The 22,500-nt window shown below is 38.9% G+C and overlaps 1 protein-coding gene across 1 annotated transcript in view; it reads right to left on the bottom strand.

Annotated features, from left to right (window-relative positions):
• Nucleotides 1-19,743, bottom strand: part of shisa4 (shisa family member 4) — a 20,053-nt gene extending 310 nt beyond the window's left edge. Inside the window, exons 1-4 of the mRNA XM_061889194.1 lie at nucleotides 19,456-19,743; nucleotides 11,434-11,611; nucleotides 2,622-2,758; nucleotides 2,353-2,544 (exon numbers count right to left, since the gene is read on the bottom strand). Of these exons, the coding sequence (XP_061745178.1) occupies nucleotides 2,353-2,544; nucleotides 2,622-2,758; nucleotides 11,434-11,611; nucleotides 19,456-19,558 (610 nt within the window). The 5' untranslated portion in view covers nucleotides 19,559-19,743. The remainder of the gene's footprint in view (nucleotides 1-2,352; nucleotides 2,545-2,621; nucleotides 2,759-11,433; nucleotides 11,612-19,455) is intronic.
• Nucleotides 19,744-22,500: the final 2,757 nt, after the last annotated feature.

Genomic DNA, 22,500 nt, shown 5'->3' with positions numbered 1-22,500 from the left:
CTTTAATATGCAATGCTTCCAATTTGTTATGTATATTGAAAAAATAGTTTTAAAAAAAAAAACAACACCTAACTACATTTTCTAGTCACATAACGTAATTCCTATTTTAGTCTCATAATTTATGATATTTTCCACGTAATGTGCCAACTTTACTCTTGATTTCCATCTTATTTAGTACATTTCCAAATATGTTCTGGCCACCCAAAAAAGGAACATTTCATCTATTTTATTACAAATGTATTAGAGTCAAAACAGAGGCAAACATTTTTAAACTTTCACATAATGTTTCAACTTCACTCCTGATTTCGATCTTTTTCTGATAACATTTTTAATGTAGACTGGGGAATTTTTTTTTAATGTTCAGATTTTTTTTGTATTATATCAGAAATTAATTATTGTACAAATAATTCTGAAAATCGTTGTATTATTTGGCAAAAAATGTGTAAACTTTAAGACTTTATTGCAGTACAACTTTAACATTTTTCTTAATAAAATACATACATTTTTATAATGTTATTACTTGATTTTCATATAAATTACGACTTTCTATAAATTAGTAACAATATAATAGTACCAGGAGATCGCAAAAAGCCGCTGCCTGACCAGGGCTCAGAAAATCTGCAGGAACTCCTCCCACCCCCACCAAGGACTGTTTTCACTGCCGGACTCTAGAAAAAGGTTCCGCAGCCTCCGTAGCAGAACCTCCAAGTTCTGTAACAGCTTCTTCCCTCAGGCCGTAAGACTCCTGAGCGCATCATAATAATCCCCTCAATTCCCCCCCCCCAAAATGGATTAACTCACTGGAATCATATAGACCAGGGGTCACCAACCTTTTTGAAACCAAGAGCTACTTCTTGGGTACTGATTAATGCGAAGGGCTACCAGTTTGATACACACTTAAATAAATTGCCAGAAATAGCCAATTTGCTCAATTTACCTTTAACTCTATGTTATTATTAATAATTAATGTTTTTTATCTTTGTTGAAACACTGATCATCTGAATGATTTCTCAGAATAAATATATATAGAAACAGATAAATATTTAAAAAAATAATGGGTATTTCTGTCTGTCATTCCGTTGTACATTTTTTTTCCTTCTACAGAAGGTTTTTTTGTAGAGAATAAATGATGAAAAAAACAGTTAATTGAACGGTTTAAAAGAGAAAACACGAAAAAAATTAAAATTACATTTTGAAACATAGTTTATCTTCAATTTCGACTCTTTAAAATTCAAAATTCTACCGAAAAAAAAGAAGAGAAAAACCAGCTAATTCGAATCTTTTTGAAAAAATGAAAAAAATAATAATTTAGGGAACATCATTAGTAATTTTTCCTGATTAAGATTAATTTTAGAATTTTGATGACATGTTTTAAATAGGTTAAAATCCAATCTGCACTTTGTTAGAATATGTAACAAATTGGACCAAGCTATATTTCTAACAAAGACAAATCATTATTTTTTCTAGATTTTCCAGAACAAACATTTTAAAAGAAATTCAAACGACTTTGAAATAAGATTTATATTTGGTTCTTCAGATTTTTTTATTTTAATCATAAGTTTGAAGAAATGTTTCACAAATATTCTTCGTCGAAAAAACAGAAGCTAAAATGAAGAATTAAATTAAAATCTATTTACTATTCTTTACAATGAAAAATATAAATTTACCTGAACATTGATTTAAATTGTCAGGAAAGAGGAAATAATTTAAAAGGTAAAAAGGTATATGTGTTTAGAAACCCTAAAATAATTTATAAGGTTGTATTTTTTCTCTAAAATTGTCTTTCTGAAAGTTATAAGAAGCAAAGTAAAAACAATTAAATGCATTTATTTAAACAAGTGAAGACCAAGTCTTTAAAATATTTTCTTGGATTTTCAAAATCTATTTGAGTTTTGTTTCTCTTAGAATTAAAAATGTCGAGCAAAGCAAGACCAGCTTGCTAGTAAATAAACAAAATTTAAAAAATAGAGGCAGCTCATTGGTAAGTGCTGCTATTTGAGCTACTTTTTAGTCCTTACGGGCGACCTGGTGCCCGCGGGCACCGCGTTGGTGACCCCTGATATAGACAATATAACATACATACATAAACGTGGATGCATATGCAAAAGTGCAATATATATATCTGTACAGTCATCTATTTATTTACCGGTATATCTGCACCTTATTGATTTTTTATCCTGCACTACCAAGAGCTAATGCAACTAAATTTTGTTCTTATCTGTACTGTAAAGTTCAAATTTGAATGACAATAAAAAGGATGTCTAAGTCTATAAAAAAATAATGTCTTCCCCTTACTAGATGCCTGGTACTCTCTGCAGCGAATGACTCTATGAATAAATACAGTATCATTACGCTGGTTGTATGCAGGATCCATAGAAGGAGGTGGATAAGGTCCAGGCTGCATCATGGGGTACTGGGAAGCCATGCCTGGGTACTGGGGGGCCATAGGATAGCCTGCATGTGCATAGTCAGTCGGTCCCAGTGGTTTTCCATAAGCGTCATACATTGGCTCCACAGGGTAGCTCGCCATTGGGATCCCCTGGGCTGTGGAGGTTCAGGTTGAATCGTAAAAGGACATCGAGAGCTTTCATGAGGTTGAGGATAACTAAAAAAGGTCTTACGGTCATAAGGAGTCCTTCCCCTCTGCAGTCGTCTCTGGTAGAGGTAGCAGCAGGAGCACATGAAGCAGCACACCATGGTGGCAATGATGGCCACGAAGAGCAGGATGGACGAGGCGATGCCAGCTAACGTAGTCGGGCTGCAAAGAGACGATTACTAGTACAAAAAAAGCATCTCACGCTGGACGAAATAAGTTGCATTTTGGTCTATGATGACGGAGGACTTTGTGCTGCCATGTTTCCGCATCACTGCCATAGGGTGTATTCCGTCACGTGACTTTTGAACGGAAGCAAATGAAAAAGTGGGCCAGCAAACCAATATGGCTACTAGGGTTGTACAGTATAGTATAGTACCTCAATACTAATGAATCATATTCGGTACTATACGGCCTCTAAAATATTTTTTAGCATCACAAAATCTTTATTTTTGTTTAAAGACCTACTGAAATGAGATTTTCTTACTTGATCATTTCGCGATATTGCCATATTTTTGCTGAAAGGATTTAGTAGAGAACATCGACGATAAAGTTCGCAAATTTTGGTCGCTACTAAAAAAGCTTTGCCTGTACCGGAAGTAGCAGACGATGTGCGCGTGATGTCACGGGTTGTGGAGCTCCTCCCATTGCTTATAATCATAGCCACCAGTTGCGAGCGCAATTAGGACCGAGAAGGTGACGATTTCCCCATTGATTTGAGTGAGGATGAAAGGTTCGTGGATGAGGAAAGTGAGAGTGAAGAAATAGAAGAAAAAAAAAAAAGGCGAGGGCAGTGGGAGCGATTCAGATGTTATTAGACACATTTACCAGGATCATTCTGGAAAATCCCTTATCTGCTTATTGTGTTACTAGTGTTTTAGTGAGAGTTATATGGTACCTGAAAGTCGGCGGGGTAGGGCCACGGGTGTGGTGACCGCCAGTGTCTCCGGTGGGAGGAGGTAATAGTCCGCAGCTGCAGGAGGACGCAAGCTCCGCTCATGTCTACAGTAAGAGCCGACTTATTAGCACAATTTTCTCACCGAAACCTGCCGGTTGACATGTGGTAAAGAACCATGTTCGCTTGACCGCTCTGTTCCATAGTAAAGCTTCACCTTCGGGAATGTAAACAAGGAAACACCGGCTGTGTTTGTGTTGCTAAAGGCAGCTGCAATACAACGCTTCCCACCTAAATCTTTCTTCTTTGACTTCTCCATTATTAATTGAACAAATTGCGAAAGATTCAGCAACACAGATGTCCAGTATTCTGGACATCTGTGTAATTATGCGATTAAAGCAGATTACTTATAGCTTGGATCGGGCTGGATGAACATGTTCGTTACAACCAGTGATGTCACGCACACGCGTCATCATTCCGCGACGTTTTCAACAGGATACTTCACGGGAAATTTAAAATTGCAATTTGGTAAACTAAACCGGCCGTATTGGCATGTGTTGCAATGTTAAAATTTCATCATTGATATATAAACTATCAGATTGCGTGGTCGGTGGGTTTCAGTAGGCCTTTAAGTTTGATTATGTTTATAAACTCAGGAAGTATGTCCCTGGACCATACTTGCCAACCTTGAGACCTCCGAATTTGGGAGATGAGGGTGTGGGGGGCGGGGTGTGTATATTTAGTTTACTTTAGTTAGTTTATTATTTCTTCGGTCAATGGTCCACAAAATAAACAAACAGTTTTACATAAACAAACAGATGCACATTCATAAACAAACAGTTGTACATTCATCCATCCATTTTGTACCGCTTATTCCCTTTCGGGGTCGTGGGGGGCGCTGGCGCCTATCTCAGCTACAATCGGGCGGAGGGCGGAGTACACCCTGGACAAGTCGCCACCTCATCGCAGGGCCAACACAGATAGACAGACAACATTCACACTCACATTCACACACTAGGGCCAATTTAGTGTTGCCAATCAACCTATCCCCAGGTGCATGTCTTTGGAAGTGGGAGGAAGCCGGAGTACCCGGAGGGAACCCACGCATTCACGGGGAGAACATGCAAACTCCACACAGAAAGATCCCGAGCCTGGATTTGAACCCAGGACTGCAGGACCTTCGTATTGTACATTCATAAAATAAAAATAAAAAATGTTGCAGACCGAAAGGGTTTAGGCTGAAGTTGAACACTTATTGCGCCTAACCCTATAAACAAAGTCAAATACAAGACGAGCTTCCAAATAATATGAAATTTCCTTTTTACAACATATTGTAAATACACATTGTACACAACATAAATACTGGTAAATTATATACACCGTAAATATTGTAGCGTCCCGGAAGAGTTAGTGCTGCAAGGGATTCTAAGTATTTGTTCTGTTGTGTTTATGTTGTGTTACGGTGCGGATGTTCTCCCGAAATTTGTTTGTCATTTTTGTTTGGTGTGGGTTGACAGTGTGGCGCATATCTGTAATAGTGTTAAAGGCCTACTGAAACCCACTACTACCGACCAAGCAGTCTGATTGTTTATACATCAATGATGAAATCTTAACATTGCAACACAATCCAATACGGCCGGGTTAGTTTAATAAATTGCAATTTTAAATTTCGCGCCGAACGTAAAAAAGTTTAATAAACTTATTGGGGTGTTTGCATTCTGTGGTCAATTGTACGGAATATGTACTGTACTGTGCAATCTACTAATAAAAGTCTCAATCAATCAATCAATCAATCTATCAAAAAAAGCACTAGTAGAAAGGTTTTGTTAAAAAAACCATTCTGAGCCTAATCTTATTTAGTTTTTATTTTATATATGTTGACCACATTAACCTTGGCAATGGACCCTGTGTGTATATGTATGTTATGCCATTGTTTACAAATTTGGTAAATAAATAACCAAAAAATTTGTATTTTGTTGTTTTCTTACTGTACTGAAAATGAACCGAACCGTGACCTCTAAACCGAGGTACGTACCGGACCGAAATTTTTGTGTACCGTTACACCCTTACTATTTACTGTTGCTGATTTTCCATTTCCTTTGCAAAAAATGAGATGGTGAAGTGAGTCTCTCCGGCTCAGAGCTACTGCTTGTTTCATTCCAGCAGTGCAAATCCCAAAGAGATTAAATTGACAATTATATAATATTGATGAAAAAGCCAGCAAATCCTCACATTGGATAGACAGCATGCAGACCAGCTTTGCTTCAGTCGGGATGTGCCTGAATCTAAAAAAAGTTAGTTCACCCTAGGGTTGCGCAGTATACATTATAAATTATATACATTTGACTGACGATAGAGCTTTTGATACGGTCGTTATATGGTGAATTTATCCTATCGTTCACAATCATATATATCAGGGGCGCTCACACTTTTTCTGCAGGCGAGCTACTTTTCAATTGACCAAGTCGAGGAGATCTACCTCATTCCTATTTATAATTTATATTTATTTATTTATGAAAGAGACATTTTTGTTAACAAGTTAATGGTGTTTAATGATAATACAAGCATGTTTAACACACATAGATTCCTTTCTTTCATGAAGACAAGAATATAAGTTGGTGTATTTGATTCTGATGACTTGCATTGATTGGAATTAGACAGTGGTGCTGATAACGTCCGCATTTTCAAATGGAGGAAAAAAAAAAGTCCTCCTTTCTGTCCAATACCACATGAAAGTGGTTGGATTTGGCATCTCATTTGTCCAACTTGCATACTCGTTTTTAAACACTTTGTTATGAGAGTAGCATATGTGTGGCCCTTTAATGTCTGGCAGCAGGTGAGTGACGTCAGTGAGTGTGCGGATGGGCAAGCAAGTGAGAAAGCGGTCGCTGAGGGCGGGGGAGAAATACATTGGCATCAAACTCCGTAGCTTGCTAGCTTGTGCACGCTAGCTTTCTGAGACTCTTATTTTGTTAGCACAGGCAGGATGAAACAGGTCTTTTATGGTGAAGACAGGAACTGTGCTGTCGGTCTTTAGAGTTTTGACAGTAGGTACGGAGTCTCTAGAAATAAAATGTGTTTCTCTGCGTCCGCCCTGTTAGTGATTTTTTTCTTAAATATGAGCTCGCAGCAGCCAGCGTCATCTCACAAGATCCTCGGGTGCCGAGAATGTCAAACAACTGACGAAAGTGAAGTCTTGGTATGATTGATGATTGCTCATTTTTATGTCTATTTTTTAATGCCTGGCTTGAGATCGACTGACACCCCCTCCGAGATCGACCAGTCAATCGCGATCGACGTAATGGGCACCCCTGATATATGATATAAATTATATACATTTGGCCGACGATAAAACTTTTGATACGGTCGTTATTATGGTATTAATGCATGTTAAGACATTTCAAGCTGTGTCCATCTAATTTGACAGAGACAAGCAAACCAACACGTTGCCAGCGGATAATATTCCTCCACAATCTTCGCCTCCATGGCAGCATATAAATTATGCTTCTTACTAGAGATGCCCGATAATATCGGACTGCCGATATTATCGGCCGATAAATGCTTTAACATGTAAAACGGGAATTTATCGGTATTGGTTTTAAAAAAAGTAAAATTTATGACTTTTTGAAACGCCGCTGTACAGAGTGGTACACGGACGTAGGGAAAAGTACAGAGCGTTAATAAACCTTAAAAGGCACTGCCTTTGCGTGCCGGCCCAATCACATAAAACAGGGGTTGGGAACCTTTTTGGCTGAGAGAGCCATGAAAGCCAAATATTTCAAAATGTATTTCCGTGAGAGCGATATAACATTTTTAACACTGAATACAACTGTCAGGTTCAAACACTGATGACATGTATTAAACAGACAAGAAGCAAGGAATTCAACAGAGACTGGATTCAATTTAGCTCAATGTGGAGAAACCCGTAGACCTGTACCCTTGTACAGTGTCGTCCCACAAGAGAATTCTATGCCTCCTAACAACTAAATGCGTGCATCTCTTATTCTTTTGAATAACATTGTTATTCTGAAGTTAACCAATAATAAATAAAATACTCTTTACCATTAATGCGACTTCTTGAACAAGTGCGGTAGAAACGGATGGATGGATTAAAATGCATGAGAATGTTTTATATTTTGAACGTTATTTTTAACACTGTGATTACCGGCGGAATTATTAATTACTTATCGTGTTAAGCAACATCAGCTAAGATTGATTGATATCTGAGAGCCAGATGCAGTCATCAAAAGAGCCACATCTGGCTCGAGAGCCATAGGTTCCCTACCCCTGACATAATATCTCAACTTTTCACACACACAAGTGAATGCAAGGCATACTTGGTCAACAGCCATACAGGTCACACTGAGGTTGGCCGTATAAACAACTTTAACACATTGTTACAAATATGCGCCACACTGTGAACCCACACCAAACAAGAATGACAAACATTTCGGGAGAACATCCGCATCATAACAACATGAACACAACAGAACAAATACTAAGAACCCCTCGCAGCACCAACTCTTCCGGGACGCAATATATCCTGGTTTAGCCATTCCTTTACCACTTTTGACGTGTGTTTGGAGTCATTGTCCTGTTGGCAACTGCGCCCAAGACCCAACCTCCAGGTTGATGATTTTAGGTTGGGTCCTGAAGAATTTGGAGGTAATCCTCCTTTTTCTTTGTCCCATTTAAAGCCAGCAAAACAGGCCCAAAGCATAATACTACCACCACCATGTTTGACTGTAGGCGTGGTCTTCCTAGGATTAAAGGCCTACTGAAACCCACTACTACCGACCACGCAGTCTGATAGTTTATATATCAATGATGAAATATTAACATTGCAACACATGCCAATACGGCCTTTTTAGTTTACTAAATTGCAATTTTAAATTTCCCGCGAGTTTCTTGTTGAAAACGTTGCGGAATGATGACGCGTACGCGTGACGTCACGGACTGTCAGGAAATATTAACGCTGCACCACTAGCGGCTAAAAGTCGTCGGCTTTAACCGCATAATTACACAGTATTTTGGACATCTGTGTTGCTGAATCTTTTGCAATTTGTTCATTTAATAATGGAGACTATAAAGAACAATGCTGTTGGTGGATTGCAGCTGTCTTTAGCACCGAGACACAGGCGGTGTTTCTTTGTTTGTTGTGAAGCAGAGCGGTCAAGCGAACATGTTTTCTCTACGTCAACCAGCATGTTTTTGGATGGAAAAATTGTGATATATATCTTACCGGAGACATCATTGGATTATTTGTCGTCCTGCAGAAGCTGTCTGAAAAGGCAGCTGTTAGCTTGGCTCCTTGGCTTCTCTCTGAGACACTGCGTGTTCACCGCAGCCATCCGACCTCGAGGTATGTCTTTACAATCTCACTAAAACACTAATAAAACAATAAGCAGATAAGGGATCTTCCAGAATCATCCTAGTAAATGTGTCTAATTACATCTGAAACGCTCACACTGCCGCCGCCCGGATCCGTCACTTTTTTTTTTTTTCTCTAGTCCTTCACTATCAATATCCTAATTCACGAATCTTTCATCCTCGCTCAAATTAATGGGGAAATTTTTGCTTTCTCGGTCTGAATTGCTCTTACTGCTGGTGGCTCCCATTATAAACAATGTGAATATGTGTGGAGCCCTGCAACTCGTGACATCACGCGCACATACTTCCAGTAAAGGCAGGGCTTTTTTATTAGCGACCAAAAGCTGCGAACTTTATCGTCGGTGTTCTATACCAGGGGTCACCAACGCGGTGCCCGCGGGCAACAGGTAGCCCGTAAGGACCAGATGAGTCGCCCGCTGGCCTGTTTTAAAAATAGCTCAAATAGCCGCACTTACCAGTGAGCTGCCTCTATTTTTGAAATTTTAATTATTTGCTAGCAAGCTGGTCTCGCTTTGCTCGACATTTTTAATTCTAAGAGAGACAAAACTCAAATAGAATTTGAAAATCCATTAAAATATTTTAAAGACTTGGTCTTCACTTTTTCAAATAAATTCATACATTTTTTTTACTTTGCTTCTTATAACTTTTAGAAAGACAATTTTAGAGAAAAAGTACAACCTTAAAAATGATTTTAGGATTTTTAAAAACACTTACCTTCTAAATTCCTTCCTCTTCTCTCCTGACAATTTAAATCAATGTTCAAGTAAATTATTTTTTTTAATTGTAAAGAATAATAAATAAATTTTAATTCAATTCTTCATTTTAGCTTCTGTTTTTGCGACGGAGAATATTTGTGAAATATTTCTTCAAACTAATTTATGATTTAAATTCAAAAAAATTATTCTGGCAAATCTAGAAAATCTGTAGAATTAAATTTAAATCTTATTTCAAAGTCTTTTGAATTTATTTAAAAAAAAAATTCTGGAAAATCTAGAAGAAATAATGATTTGTCTTTGTTAATAATATAGCTTGGTTCAATTTGTTATATTTTCTAACAAGGTGCAGATTGGACTTTAACCTATTTAAAACATATCATCAAAATCCTAAAATTAATCTTTATCAGGAAAAATGACTAATGATCTTCCATAAATTCTTTTTTAAATTTTTTTCAAAAAGATTCTAATTAGCTAGTTTTTATCTTCTTTTCTTCGGTTGTATTTTGAATTTTAAAGAGTCGAAATTGAAGATAAACTGTTTCAAAATTTAATTTTCAATTTTTTTGTGTTTTCTCATCTTTTAAACTGTTCAATTAAGTGTTTTTTTCATAATTTTTTCTCTACATAAAACCTTCCATAAGAGGAAAAAAAAATGTACGACGGAATGACAGACAGAAAAACCCATTTTTTAAATATATATAGATTTATTTATTAAAAGTAAATTGAGCAAATTGGCTTTTTATAGCAATTTATTTAAGTGTGTATCAAACTGGTAGCCCTTCGCATTATCAGTACCCAAGAAGTAGCTCTCGGCGTGGCGCAGTTGGAAGAGTGGCCATGCGCAACCCGAGGGTCCCTGATTCAATCCCCGCCTAGTACCAACATCGTCACGTCCGTTGTGTCCTGAGAAAGACCCTTCACCCTTGCTCCTGATGGGTGCTGGTTAGCGCCTTGCATGGCAGCTCCCTCCATCAGTGTGTGAATGTGTGTGTGAATGGGTAAATGTGGAAGTAGTGTCAAAGCGCTTTGAGTACCTTGAAGGTAGAAAAGCGCTATAGAAATACAACCCATTTATTTACCCATTTAAAAAGGTTGGTGACCCCTGTTCCGGCATAGCTCGGTTGGTAGAGAGGCCGTGCCAGCAACTTGAGGGTTGCAGGTTCGATTCCCGCTTCCGCCATCCTAGTCACTGCCGTTGTGTCCTTGGGCAAGACACTTCACCCACCTGCTCCCGGTGCCACCCACACTGGTTTAATTGTAACTTAGATATTGGGTTTCACTATGTAAAGCGCTTTGAGTCACAAGAGAAAAGCGCTATATAAATATAATTCACTTCACTTCACTTCTCTACTAAATCCTTTCAGCAAAAATATGGCAATATCGCAAAATGATCAAGTATGACACATAGAATGGACCTGCTATCCCCCTTTAAAGGCCTCACTTTTTATCCTCCAAACATATTGCTGGTTATTGTGGCCAAACAGCTCCATTTTTGTCTCATCTGACCACAGAACTTTCCTCCAGAAGGTCTTATCTTTGTCCACGTTAGGTCAGATGAAACAAAAATTCGTTTTTCCACTCTACCGGTACTTTAAAACTCAAAGTAATCCATAACGTCAACACAACATGCGTATTAGCACATGCGCAGTGTCGACATGTCATATAAATACCGCGACTGTTCTTCCTGACGGCGATTTTTCATACTAGAAATGTAAAGACTCAAAATACTCCACAAAGTCCACGCCTGTGTTACTTACACCCATTCATGCAGGCGCAGAGAAGAACTTGGAATAACTATTACATCCAAGCCCGAGATACACTCGTGCTCTTGCACCAACCTGAACTGGAAGAGCATGCAACGCTTCTGCTCGCGCTCAGTGATCATCTTGAAGGCGTCCAGGCAGCAGTAACGCCGCTGGCAGTTTCCACAGCAGAAAGTGACGAGCGGGCAGTCGAAGCCGTTGTGCCAGGTGCCGTTCTTGTCCACGTACCACAGGCAGTCCTCGTTGGCGCTCACTGCAACAAAACATAAATGTGACATGTTTATTATCATTATTATTGTCCTATTTTTGCGTCTGATTAAATACACCTCAGCCTTCCCGGTAAGGTTTATTCAGGTGTACTGGAGAGGAGGCTACGCCGGATAGTCGAACCTCGGATCCAGGAGGAACAGTGTGGTTTTCGTCCTGGTCGTGGAACTGTGGACCAGCTCTATACTCGGCAGGGTTCTTGAGGGTGCATGGGAGTTTGTCCAACCAGTCTACATGTGCTTTGTGGACTTGGAGAAGGCATTCGACCGTGTCCCTCGGGAAGTCCTGTGGGGAGTGCTCAGAGAGTATGGGGTACCGGACTGTCTTATTGTGGCGGTCCGCTCCCTGTATGATCAGTGTCAGAGCTTGGTCCGCATTGCTGGCAGTAAGTCGAACACATTTCCAGTGAGGGTTGGACTCCGCCAAGGCGGTCTTTTGTCACCGATTCTGTTCGTAACTTTTATGGACAGAATTTCTAGGCACAGTCAAGGCGTTGAGGGGTTCCGGTTTGGTGGCCGCGGGATTGGGTCTCTGCTTTTTGCAGATGATGTGGTCCTGATGGCTTCATCTGGCCGGGATCTTCAGCTCTCGCTGGATCGGTTCGCAGCCGAGTGTGAAGCGACCGGAATGAGAATCAGCACCTCCAAGTCCGAGTCCATGGTTCTCGCCCGGAAAAGGGTGGAGTGCCATCTCCGGGTTGGGGAGGAGACCCTGCCCCAAGTGGAGGAGTTCAAGTACCTAGGAGTCTTGTTCACGAGTGGGGGAAGAGTGGATCGTGAGATTGACAGGCGGATCGGTGCGGCGTCTTCAGTAATGCGAACGTTGTATCGATCCGTTGTGGGGAAGAAGGAGCTGAGCCGGAAGGCAAAGCTCTCAATTTACTGATCGATCTACGTTCCCATCCTCACCTATGGTCATGAGCTTTGGGTTATGACCGAAAGGATAAGATCACGGGTACAAGCGGCCGAAATGAGTTTCCTCCGCCGGGTGGCGGTGCTCTCCCTTAGAGATAGGGTGAGAAGCTCTGCCATCCGGGAGAAACTCAAAGTAAAGCCGCTGCTCCTCCACATCGAGAGGAGCCAGATGAGGTGGTTCGGGCATCTGGTCAGGATGCCACCCGAACGCCTCCCTAGGGAGGTGTTTAGGGCACGTCCAGCCGGTAGGAGGCCACGGGGAAGACCCAGGACACGTTGGGAAGACTATGTCTCCCGGCTGGCCTGGGATCGCCTCGGGATCCCCCGGGAAGAGCTAGACGAAGTGGCTGGGGAGAGGGAAGTCTGGGCTTCCCTGCTTAGGCTGCTGCCCCCGCGACCCGACCTCGGATAAGCGGAAGATGATGGATGGATGGATGGATAAATACACCAAAAACTAGATAACGCAATCTTTACAGTCTCAAATTAAGTTGATGCTAGAGCTGGTCGGTTATGTCAAAAATCAGTCAGTTGCTACAGAGCTCCAAACTTTATGTGACCTTCCAATTAGCCCACGTACAGTACGCAGAGAGCTTCATGGAATGGGTTTCCATGGCCGGGCAGCTGTATCTAAGCCATACATCACCAAGTCCAATGCAAAGCGTCGGACGCAGTGGTGTAAAGCACCTCGCCACTGGACTCTAGGACAGTGGAGACGCTTTCTCTGGAGTGATGAATCACGCTTTTCCATCTGGCAATCTGATGGACGAGTCTGGGTTTGGAGGTTGCCACGACAACGCTACATTTCGGACCGCATTGTCCCGTTAGTGAAATTTGGTAGAGGAGGATTTATGGTGTGGGGTTGTTTTTCAGGAGATGGGCTTGGCTCCTTAGTTCCAGTGAAAGGAACCTTGCATGCTTCCTGACACCAAAACATTTTGGACAATTCCATGTTCCCGATCTCGTGCGAACAGTTTGGAGCGGGCCCCTTCCTCTTCCAACATGACTGTGCACCAGTGCACCAAACAAGGTGCATAAAGATATGGATGACAGAGTCTGGTGTGGATGAACTTGACTGGCCTGCACAGAATCCTGACCTGAACTCGATAGAACACCTTTGGGATGGAATTAGAACGGAGATTGAGAACCAGGCCTTCTCGACCAACATCAGTGTGTGACTAAATGGTGGAAAATTCCTATGAACACACTCCGCAACATTGTGGACAGCCTTCACAGAAGAGTTAAAGCTGTAATAGCTGCAAAAGATGGACCGACATCATATTGAACCCTATGGGTCAGGAATGGGATGGCACTTCAAGTTCATATGTGAGTCAAGGCAGGTGGCCAAATACTTTTGGCACTATAGTCTGCACTCTGATATTTAAAATACCATCGAAAATGAGCGATTAGTCATGCCTGATTATTACTTTTGTTATTTACAATAACATGTTATTCAAACGTAAATATGCTAACAGGAAATTGATTTTTACACGATATCGTCAGCTGTTGTTGTTCGGCACGTGAAGATAAAGCAACCAAAACACTTAAGCTCAGGGGTGTCAAACATACGGCCCGGGGGCCGGATAAGCCCTGAGAACAGGTTTTATCCGACCCAGCGGGATGAGTTTGCCAAGTGTAAAAATTAAAATTTTTGAATGAAAGAAACTGCTGTTCTAAATGTGTCCACTAGATGTCGCAAGAGCAATTATTTGTATCTTTGTAGATGATGCTACATACTGTATGTACAAAATTAACCACATGATGGTTAGTATATCAGTCGAGGAAAAGGAACAAACTACATCTGCGGTCCTCTCCAAGGTTTCTCATAGTCAATCCTATTGACATCCCACAGGGTTGTGAGTTTTTCCTTGCCCTTAAGCGGGATCTGAACAGAGGATGTTGTTGTGGCTTGTGCAGCCCTTTGAGAGACTTGTGATTCAGGGCTATATAAATAAACATCGATTGATCTGGTCAGGATGCCACCTGAACGCCTCCCTAGGGAGTTGTTTAGGGCACGTCCGACCGGTAGGAGGCCACGGGACACATTGGGAAGACTATGTCTCCCGGCTGGCTTAGGAACGCCTCGGGATCCCCCGGGAAGAGCTAGACGAAGTGGCTGGAGAGAGGAAAGTCTGGGCTTCCCTGCTTAGGCTGCCGCCCCCGCAACCCGACCTCGGATAAGCGGAGGAAGATGGATGGATGATTGATAGAAAATGGATGGATGGATAATGACAAAAAAGTATATATACTATTAACCGCAACAGGTAATCGTAAAAAGAAAACCCAACAACATTATTATTTGTACGATTCAGAATGTACTTGTCCTATTTTCAAATAATGAAAACAATGCGAAACTGTCGTTATTTTTAAATTATCGTGCCGTGATTTCACTCGGGAGTGGATTTTTCTCCATGTGGCCCCCGATCTAAGATGACTTTGACACCAATGACTTAGATGCTAACAAGACTTTAGATAACTATCGTGTGTGTGTGAATTATATTTATATAGCGCTTTTCTCTAGTGACTCTAAGCACTTTTATTTACATAGTTCAGGGGTCAGCAACCCGTGGCTCTATAGCCTCTTTAGCGCCTTCCTAGTGGCTCCCTGGACCTCTTTCAGAGATGTGTAAAAATGGAAAAAGATGAAGAAAAAAATATATGGAGAACAAACATGACACAAACCTTCCTAATTGTTAGAAATCCCGCTGTTTATATTACACATGCTTCACTGATGAGGGTTTTTGGAAAGCACCGTTTTGTCCTACTAATGTCAACGATCCTTGAACCCATCATAGTTTGTAACTTTTTCCGATGCCGCCACAGAAGTTTTTTGTAAAGTTATATGCCACTCCTTCTTTGTCTCATTTTGTCCACCAAACGTTTTATACTGTGCGTGAATGCACAAAAGTGACCTTTGTTGATTTCATTGATTTGCTGGAGTGCTGATCAGGCATATTTGGTCAATCCATGACTGCAAGGTATTGCACCATCTGAGAAGCCTCCATTTTACTAATGTTTTCCAATGTTGCAAAAATGTGTAGAATAAAAAACAAAACACAACATTTCTGTCAACGAAGATTTGCGCCAGCCTTTGATAGTAGGCTAATATAGTCACTTACATCATGTGTTGCCTTCATTATAAGACTTATATAAGGCTTTGAGTTTTTTACGGCTCCAGATCGAATTTTTTTTGTGTATTTTTGGTCCAATATGGCTCTTTCAAAATTTTGTGTTGCCTACCCTTTACATAGTTAAACCCAATATCTAAGTTACATTTAAAGGCCTACTGAAACCCACTACTACCGACCACGCAGTCTGATAGTTTATATAACAATGATGACATTTTAACATTGCAACACATGCCAATACGGCCGTTTTAGTTAACTAAATTGCAATTTTAAATTTCGCACGGACATATCATGCTAAAACGTCGCGGTATGACGACGCGTGCGCGTGATGTCACACATTGTAGAGGACATTTTGTTCCAGCACCGTTCACAGCTATGAGTAGTCTATTTTCATCTCATAATTCCACAGTATTATGGACTTCTGTGTTTCGCAATTTGTTTAATGAATAATGGAGACGTCAAAGAAGAAAGCTGTAGGCGGGAAGCAGTGTATTGCGGCCGCCTTTAGCAACACAAACACAGACGGTGTTTCATTGTTTACATTCCCGAAAGATGACAGTGAAGCTTTACTATGGAACAGAGATGTCAAGCAAACACGGTTGGATTGGACCACAGACACAAAGTACAGTGTATTATGCAGCGATCATTTCAAAAGATCGTGTTTCGAATAGCGTATCTTGCAAAGGGCAGAGATGGACATCGCCACCACCCGTCGACTGGTGCTGAAGAAAGGTGCGGGGCCGACCTTCAGGTTGTACAGGTACGACCATATAATCTCACTAAAACACTAGTAACACAATAAACAGAGAAGGGATTTTCCAGAATTATCCGAGTAAATTTTTCTAATAACATCTGAATCGCTCCCACTGTAGAGTCTTTTTTTTTTCTTCTAGTCCTTCACTCTCACTTTCCTCATCCACAAATCTTCCATCCTCGCTCAAATTAATGGGGAAATCGTCGCTTTCTCGGTCCAAAACGCTCTTGCTGCTGGTGGCCATGATTGTAAACAATGTGAGGATGTCAGGAGCTCCACAACCCGTAACGTCACGTGCACATCGTCTGCTACTTCCAGTAAAGGCAAGGCTTTTTTATTAGCGACCAAAAGTTGTGAACTTTATCATCGATGCTCTCTACTAAATCCTTTCAGCAAAAATATGGCAATATCGCGAAATGATCAAGTATGACACATAGAATGGACCTGCTATCCCCGTTTAAATAAGAAAATCTAATTTCAGTAGGCCTTTAAACCAGTGTGGGTGGCACTGGGAGCAGGTGGGTAAAGTGTCTTGCCCAAGGATGGCGGAAGGCTTCGAACCTGGAACCCTCAAGTTGCTGGCCCGGCCGCTCTGCCAACCGAGCTATATCGTCTTTAAATAGCCAGCTAACTAGACGACGGAATTATTGTATTATCAGAGGTCACCAACGCGGTGCCCGCGGCCACCAGGTCAACCGTAAGGACCAGATGAGTCGCCCACTGGCCTGTTCTAAAAATAGCTCAAATAGCAGCACTTACCAGTGAGCTGCCTCTATTTTTAAAAAGTGTATTTATTTACTAGCAAGATGGTCTCGCTTTGCTCGACATTTTTAATTTTAAGAGAGACAAAACTCAAATACAATTTGAAAATCCAAGAAAATATTTTAAAGACTTGGTCTTCACTTGTTTAAATAAATTCATTTATTATTTTTACTTTGCTTCTTATAACCTTCAGAAAGACAATTTTAGAGAAAAAATACAACCTTAAAAATGATTTTTACATTTTTAAATTCCTTCCTCTTCTTTCCTGACAATTTAAATCATCCCATCCATCCATCCATTTTCTACCGCTTATTCCCTTTTGGGGTTGCGGGGGGCGCTGGCGTCTATCTCAGCTACAATCGGGCGGAAGGCAGGGTACACCCTGGACAAGTCGCCACCTCATCGCAGGGCCAACACAGATAGACAAACAACATTCACACTCACTCCTCTCTGAGCTGCAAGTCTGAAGTCTGGGTTTCCCTGCTTAGGCTGTTGCCCCCGCGACCCGACCTCGGATAAGCGGAAGATGATGATGATTCACACTCACATTCACACACTAGGGCCAATTTAGTGTTGCCAAGTTCAAGTATTTTTTTCATTTTTATTGTAAAGAATAATAAATACATTTTAATTTAATCCTTCATTTTAGCTTCTGTTTTTTTGACGAAGAATATTTGTGAAATATTTCTTCAAACTTATGATTAGAATTAAAGAAAAATATTCTGGCAAATCTAGAAAATCTGTACAACCAAATGTAAATCTTATTGAAAAGTCTTTTGAATTTCTTTTAAAATTTTTGTTCTGGAAAATCTAGAATAATGATTTGTCTTTGTTAGAAATATAGCTTGGTCCAATTTGTTATATATTCTAACAAAGTGCAGATCGGATATTAACCGATTTAAAACATGTCATCAAAATTCTAAAATTGATCTTAATCAGGAAAAATTACTAATAATGTTCCACAAATTCTTTTTTTAATTTTTTCAAAAAGATTCGAATTAGCTAGTTCTTTTCTTCATTGTTTTCTGTTGAATCTTGAATTTTAAAGAGTCGAAATTGAACATAAACTATGTTTCAAAATTTAATTTACATTTTTTTCCTGTTTTCTCCTCTTTTAAACCGTTCAATTAAGTGATTTTTTCATCATTTATTCTCTACAAAAAACCTTCCGTAAAAGGAGAAAAAATGTACGACGGAATGAATTGAGTCAAAAATATTAAAGCTCGATGACTTGATAAAATTGCAAACAGCTAAATTGATGTACAAAGTAAATTATAACCTGCTACCAAAGAATGTACAACAATTCTTCTCAACTAAAGAGGAGAAATATAACCTTAGAGGAAGATCTAAGGTACCCGTACAACACTTAAAACTTTTAGCATATCAGTATGTGGAATTAAATTATGGAATGGATTAAGTAAAGAAGTTAAACATTGTACTGATATGAGCCAGTTTAAGAGGATGTTTAAATTAATAGTGCTTACAAAGTACAAAGAAGAAGTATTATGAGAAACACTTTCAAACTTATTGAAAATAAGATATTCTTCATCTTAGTATATTAATAATGACTGAAATAATTAAGTACATGTTAGAAAACTGCTATGTTAATCACTCATAGATGTCATTTTGCTATTTTGATGTAAAGAAGGTCACTGAATAATTGTATATATTGTGGGCGCTCTGAAGTGGAAAAGGGGTAGGATTAAATAAGCTTTGCTTCTTCCTACTCCTTTTCCGACATGATGTATTGTGTATTGCGAAATGATGAATTTAACTGATGTATAATGTTGTATGTATGTCATGTTCAAAATAAACTAAGAAAAGAAAAGAAAGAAAAAGAAAGAATGAGACAGAAATACCCATTATATATATATATATATATATATATATATATATATATATATATATATATATATATATATATATATATATATATATATATATACATATATTAAAGGTAAATTGAGCAAACTGGCTATTCCTGGCAATTTATTTAAGTGTGTATCAAACTGGTAGCCCTTGGCATGAATCAGTACCCAAGAAGTAGCTCTTGGTTTCAAAAAGGTTGCTGACCCCTGCTATTATTACCTTGCATTAAGGTGTAACAGTGTCAAAAACAAACCGTAACTAAAATGTAATGTATTTAAAATACTTCAGACAAGACACAATGATAACTTAATAGCAGTATTTAAAAAAAACAACAACAACGACATGAGGCCTAAAACCCCCACATACAACATAACCATTTTAACCGGGTTAAAAGCAAAAATGTTACCCGGAGAAGAGCTCAGGACGACGGCTAGCATGGCCACAACAGCCGCCACAGAAGTAGCCATAGCGGTGGTGGTGGTGGTGTTGGTGGTGCCCGCGTACGCCATTCCCGCTGCCCCGATGCTAAAACGACAACAAAAAGCGATGCAAAATGTTGAATTTCCTCCGGGAAATACTGGCGACTTTAACGGTGGTCGTCGTCACACATGATCCAGGTCCAGAGACGCTCGGCTAAAACGGGCACTGGCTGCTTTATTTCTCTTTACCAGCCTGTGACGTCATGTGACGTGACGCCGTTCAACCCCGGGCGAGGATGGTGATGCCTTCGCGTGCTCTCCACAAATGTCGGAATTCCAACTTGTTATTGTTTTTTTTATTGAACAACAAACATACATTTATAATTCATACGGAAGTCAAAGCACTTTCAACATCAAGGAAAGAAAACAACAACAAATACAGATGGAGTAATTATAGTAAAAAATATGAAAAGAAACAAGACAAAAAGGGCTTATTGATTGATTGATTTATTGAGAATTTTATTAGTTGATTCTACAGTACAGTACATAGACGAATAAGTTTTTCAACTTGGATATATATATATATATATATTTATTTTTTTTCATACATATGTATGTATACATATATATATATGGATATGTATATATATGTATACATACATATATTGTATATATAATATATATATGTATATATACACATATATATATTATATATACACAAATATATATACACACACACACATATATCATTATATATAATATACATTTATATGTGTATATATACATATATATGTATATGTATGTATACAAATATATGTATACATATACACACACATATATATATATACACACACACACATATATACATACATATACACTCATATATATATATATATAAATACACAGACACATATATATACATATGTATATATATATATATACACATACATACATATACATATATACACATACATACATATGTATATATATACATATACACATACATACATATATACAAATACATACATATATATATATATACACACATTTATATATATACATATATATAGACACACACACATACATAGATGTATATATATATACATACATATATATATACATATATATATATATATATATATATATGTATATATATATACACATATATATGTATATATATATATATATATATATATATATACATATATATATATATATATATATATATATATATATATATATACACATATATATATATATATGTATATATATATATTTCCTAGGGAACGCATATCTTAACAGTAGCTCCTAGGGGTTTGGGCTTACCTTCCACAGATCCATGGCCATGCACTGACATCCATAGAGTAATGGATGCATGCACGAACCCCTACACTATACTGCTAAAAGTATTTGGCCACCCGGCCACAGGTGTATAAAATCAATCACTTAGGGCATGGAGACTGTTTCCACAAACATTTGTGAAAGAATGGGCCATGCTCAGGAGCTCAGTGATTTCCAGCATGGAACTGTCATAGGATGCCACCTGTGTAACAAATCTAGTCGTGAAATATCCTCGCTCCTAAATATTCCAAAGTCAATAGAAGAAAATTGAAGAGTTTGGGAGCAACAGCAACTCAGCCACAAAGTGGTAAGCCAAGTAAACTGAGAGAGAGGGGTCAGCAGATGCTGAAGCGCATAGTGCAAAGACTTTCTACACAGTCAGTTGCTACAGAGCTTCAAATTTTAAGTGACCTTCCACTTAGCCCACGTACAGTACACAGGGTTTTCATGGCCGGGCAGCTGCACCTAAGCCATACATAACAAAGTCCAATGCAAAGCGTGGGATGCAGTGGTGTAAAGCACGTCGCCACTGGACTCTAGAGTGATGAGTCACGCTTTTCCATCTGGCGATCTGATGGACGAGTTAGGGTTTGGTGGTTGCCAGGACGCTACATTTCGGACTGCATTGTCCCGTTGGTGAAATTTGGTAGAGGAGGAATTATGGTATGAGGTTGTTTTTCAGGAGTTGAGCTTGGCCCCTTAGTTGCCGTAAAAAAAACTTTGAATGCTCCAGGATACCAAAACTTTTTGGACAATTCCATGCTCCCAACCTTGTGGGAAGTTTGGAGCGAGTCCCTTCCTCTTCCAACACGACTGTGCACCAGTGCACAAAGCAAAGTGGATGAGAGTCTGGTGTAAATGAACTTGACTGGCCTGCACAGAGTCCTGACCTGAACCCGATAAAACACCTTTGGGATGAATTAGAACGGAGACTTAGAGCCAGGCCTTCTCCACCAACATCAGTGGGTGACCTCACCAATGCGCTTTTGGAAGAATGGTGGAAAATTCCTTTAAACACACTCCGCAACCTTGTGGACAGCCTTCCCAGAAGAGTTGAAGCTGTAATAGCTGCAAAAGGTGGACCGACATATTGAACCCGATGGGTTATGAATGGGATGGCACTTCAAGTTCATACGTGAGTCAAGGCAGGTGGCCAAATACTTTTGACAATATAGTGTGTATATATTATATATATATACAGTATATATATATGTATATATATACACACATACATAGTGTATATAGTATATATATCTATACATATACACATGTATATATATTTATACATAAACACATACGTATATATATCTACTGTTTGTATTACACGTGTATATATACATATATATATACATACATATATACACATACATATGTATATACATAAACACATACATATATATGTATATATATATATATACATATGTATATATATAAACACATGTATATATGTATATATATACATATATATATGTATATATATACATACAAACATATATATATGTATATATATACACATATATATATATGTATATATACATGTATATATATGTATATATATATACATATATGTATATATATATACACATATATATATGTATATATACATGTATATATATATACATATATGTCCATCCATCCACTTTCTACCGCTTATTCCCTTTCGGGGTCGCGGGGGGCGCTGGCGCCTATCT

This window comes from Nerophis ophidion, linkage group LG02, assembly GCF_033978795.1.
Source record: "Nerophis ophidion isolate RoL-2023_Sa linkage group LG02, RoL_Noph_v1.0, whole genome shotgun sequence".
Lineage (NCBI taxonomy): Eukaryota > Metazoa > Chordata > Actinopteri > Syngnathiformes > Syngnathidae > Nerophis > Nerophis ophidion.
This window is presented reverse-complemented; position numbering and strand designations above follow the sequence as displayed.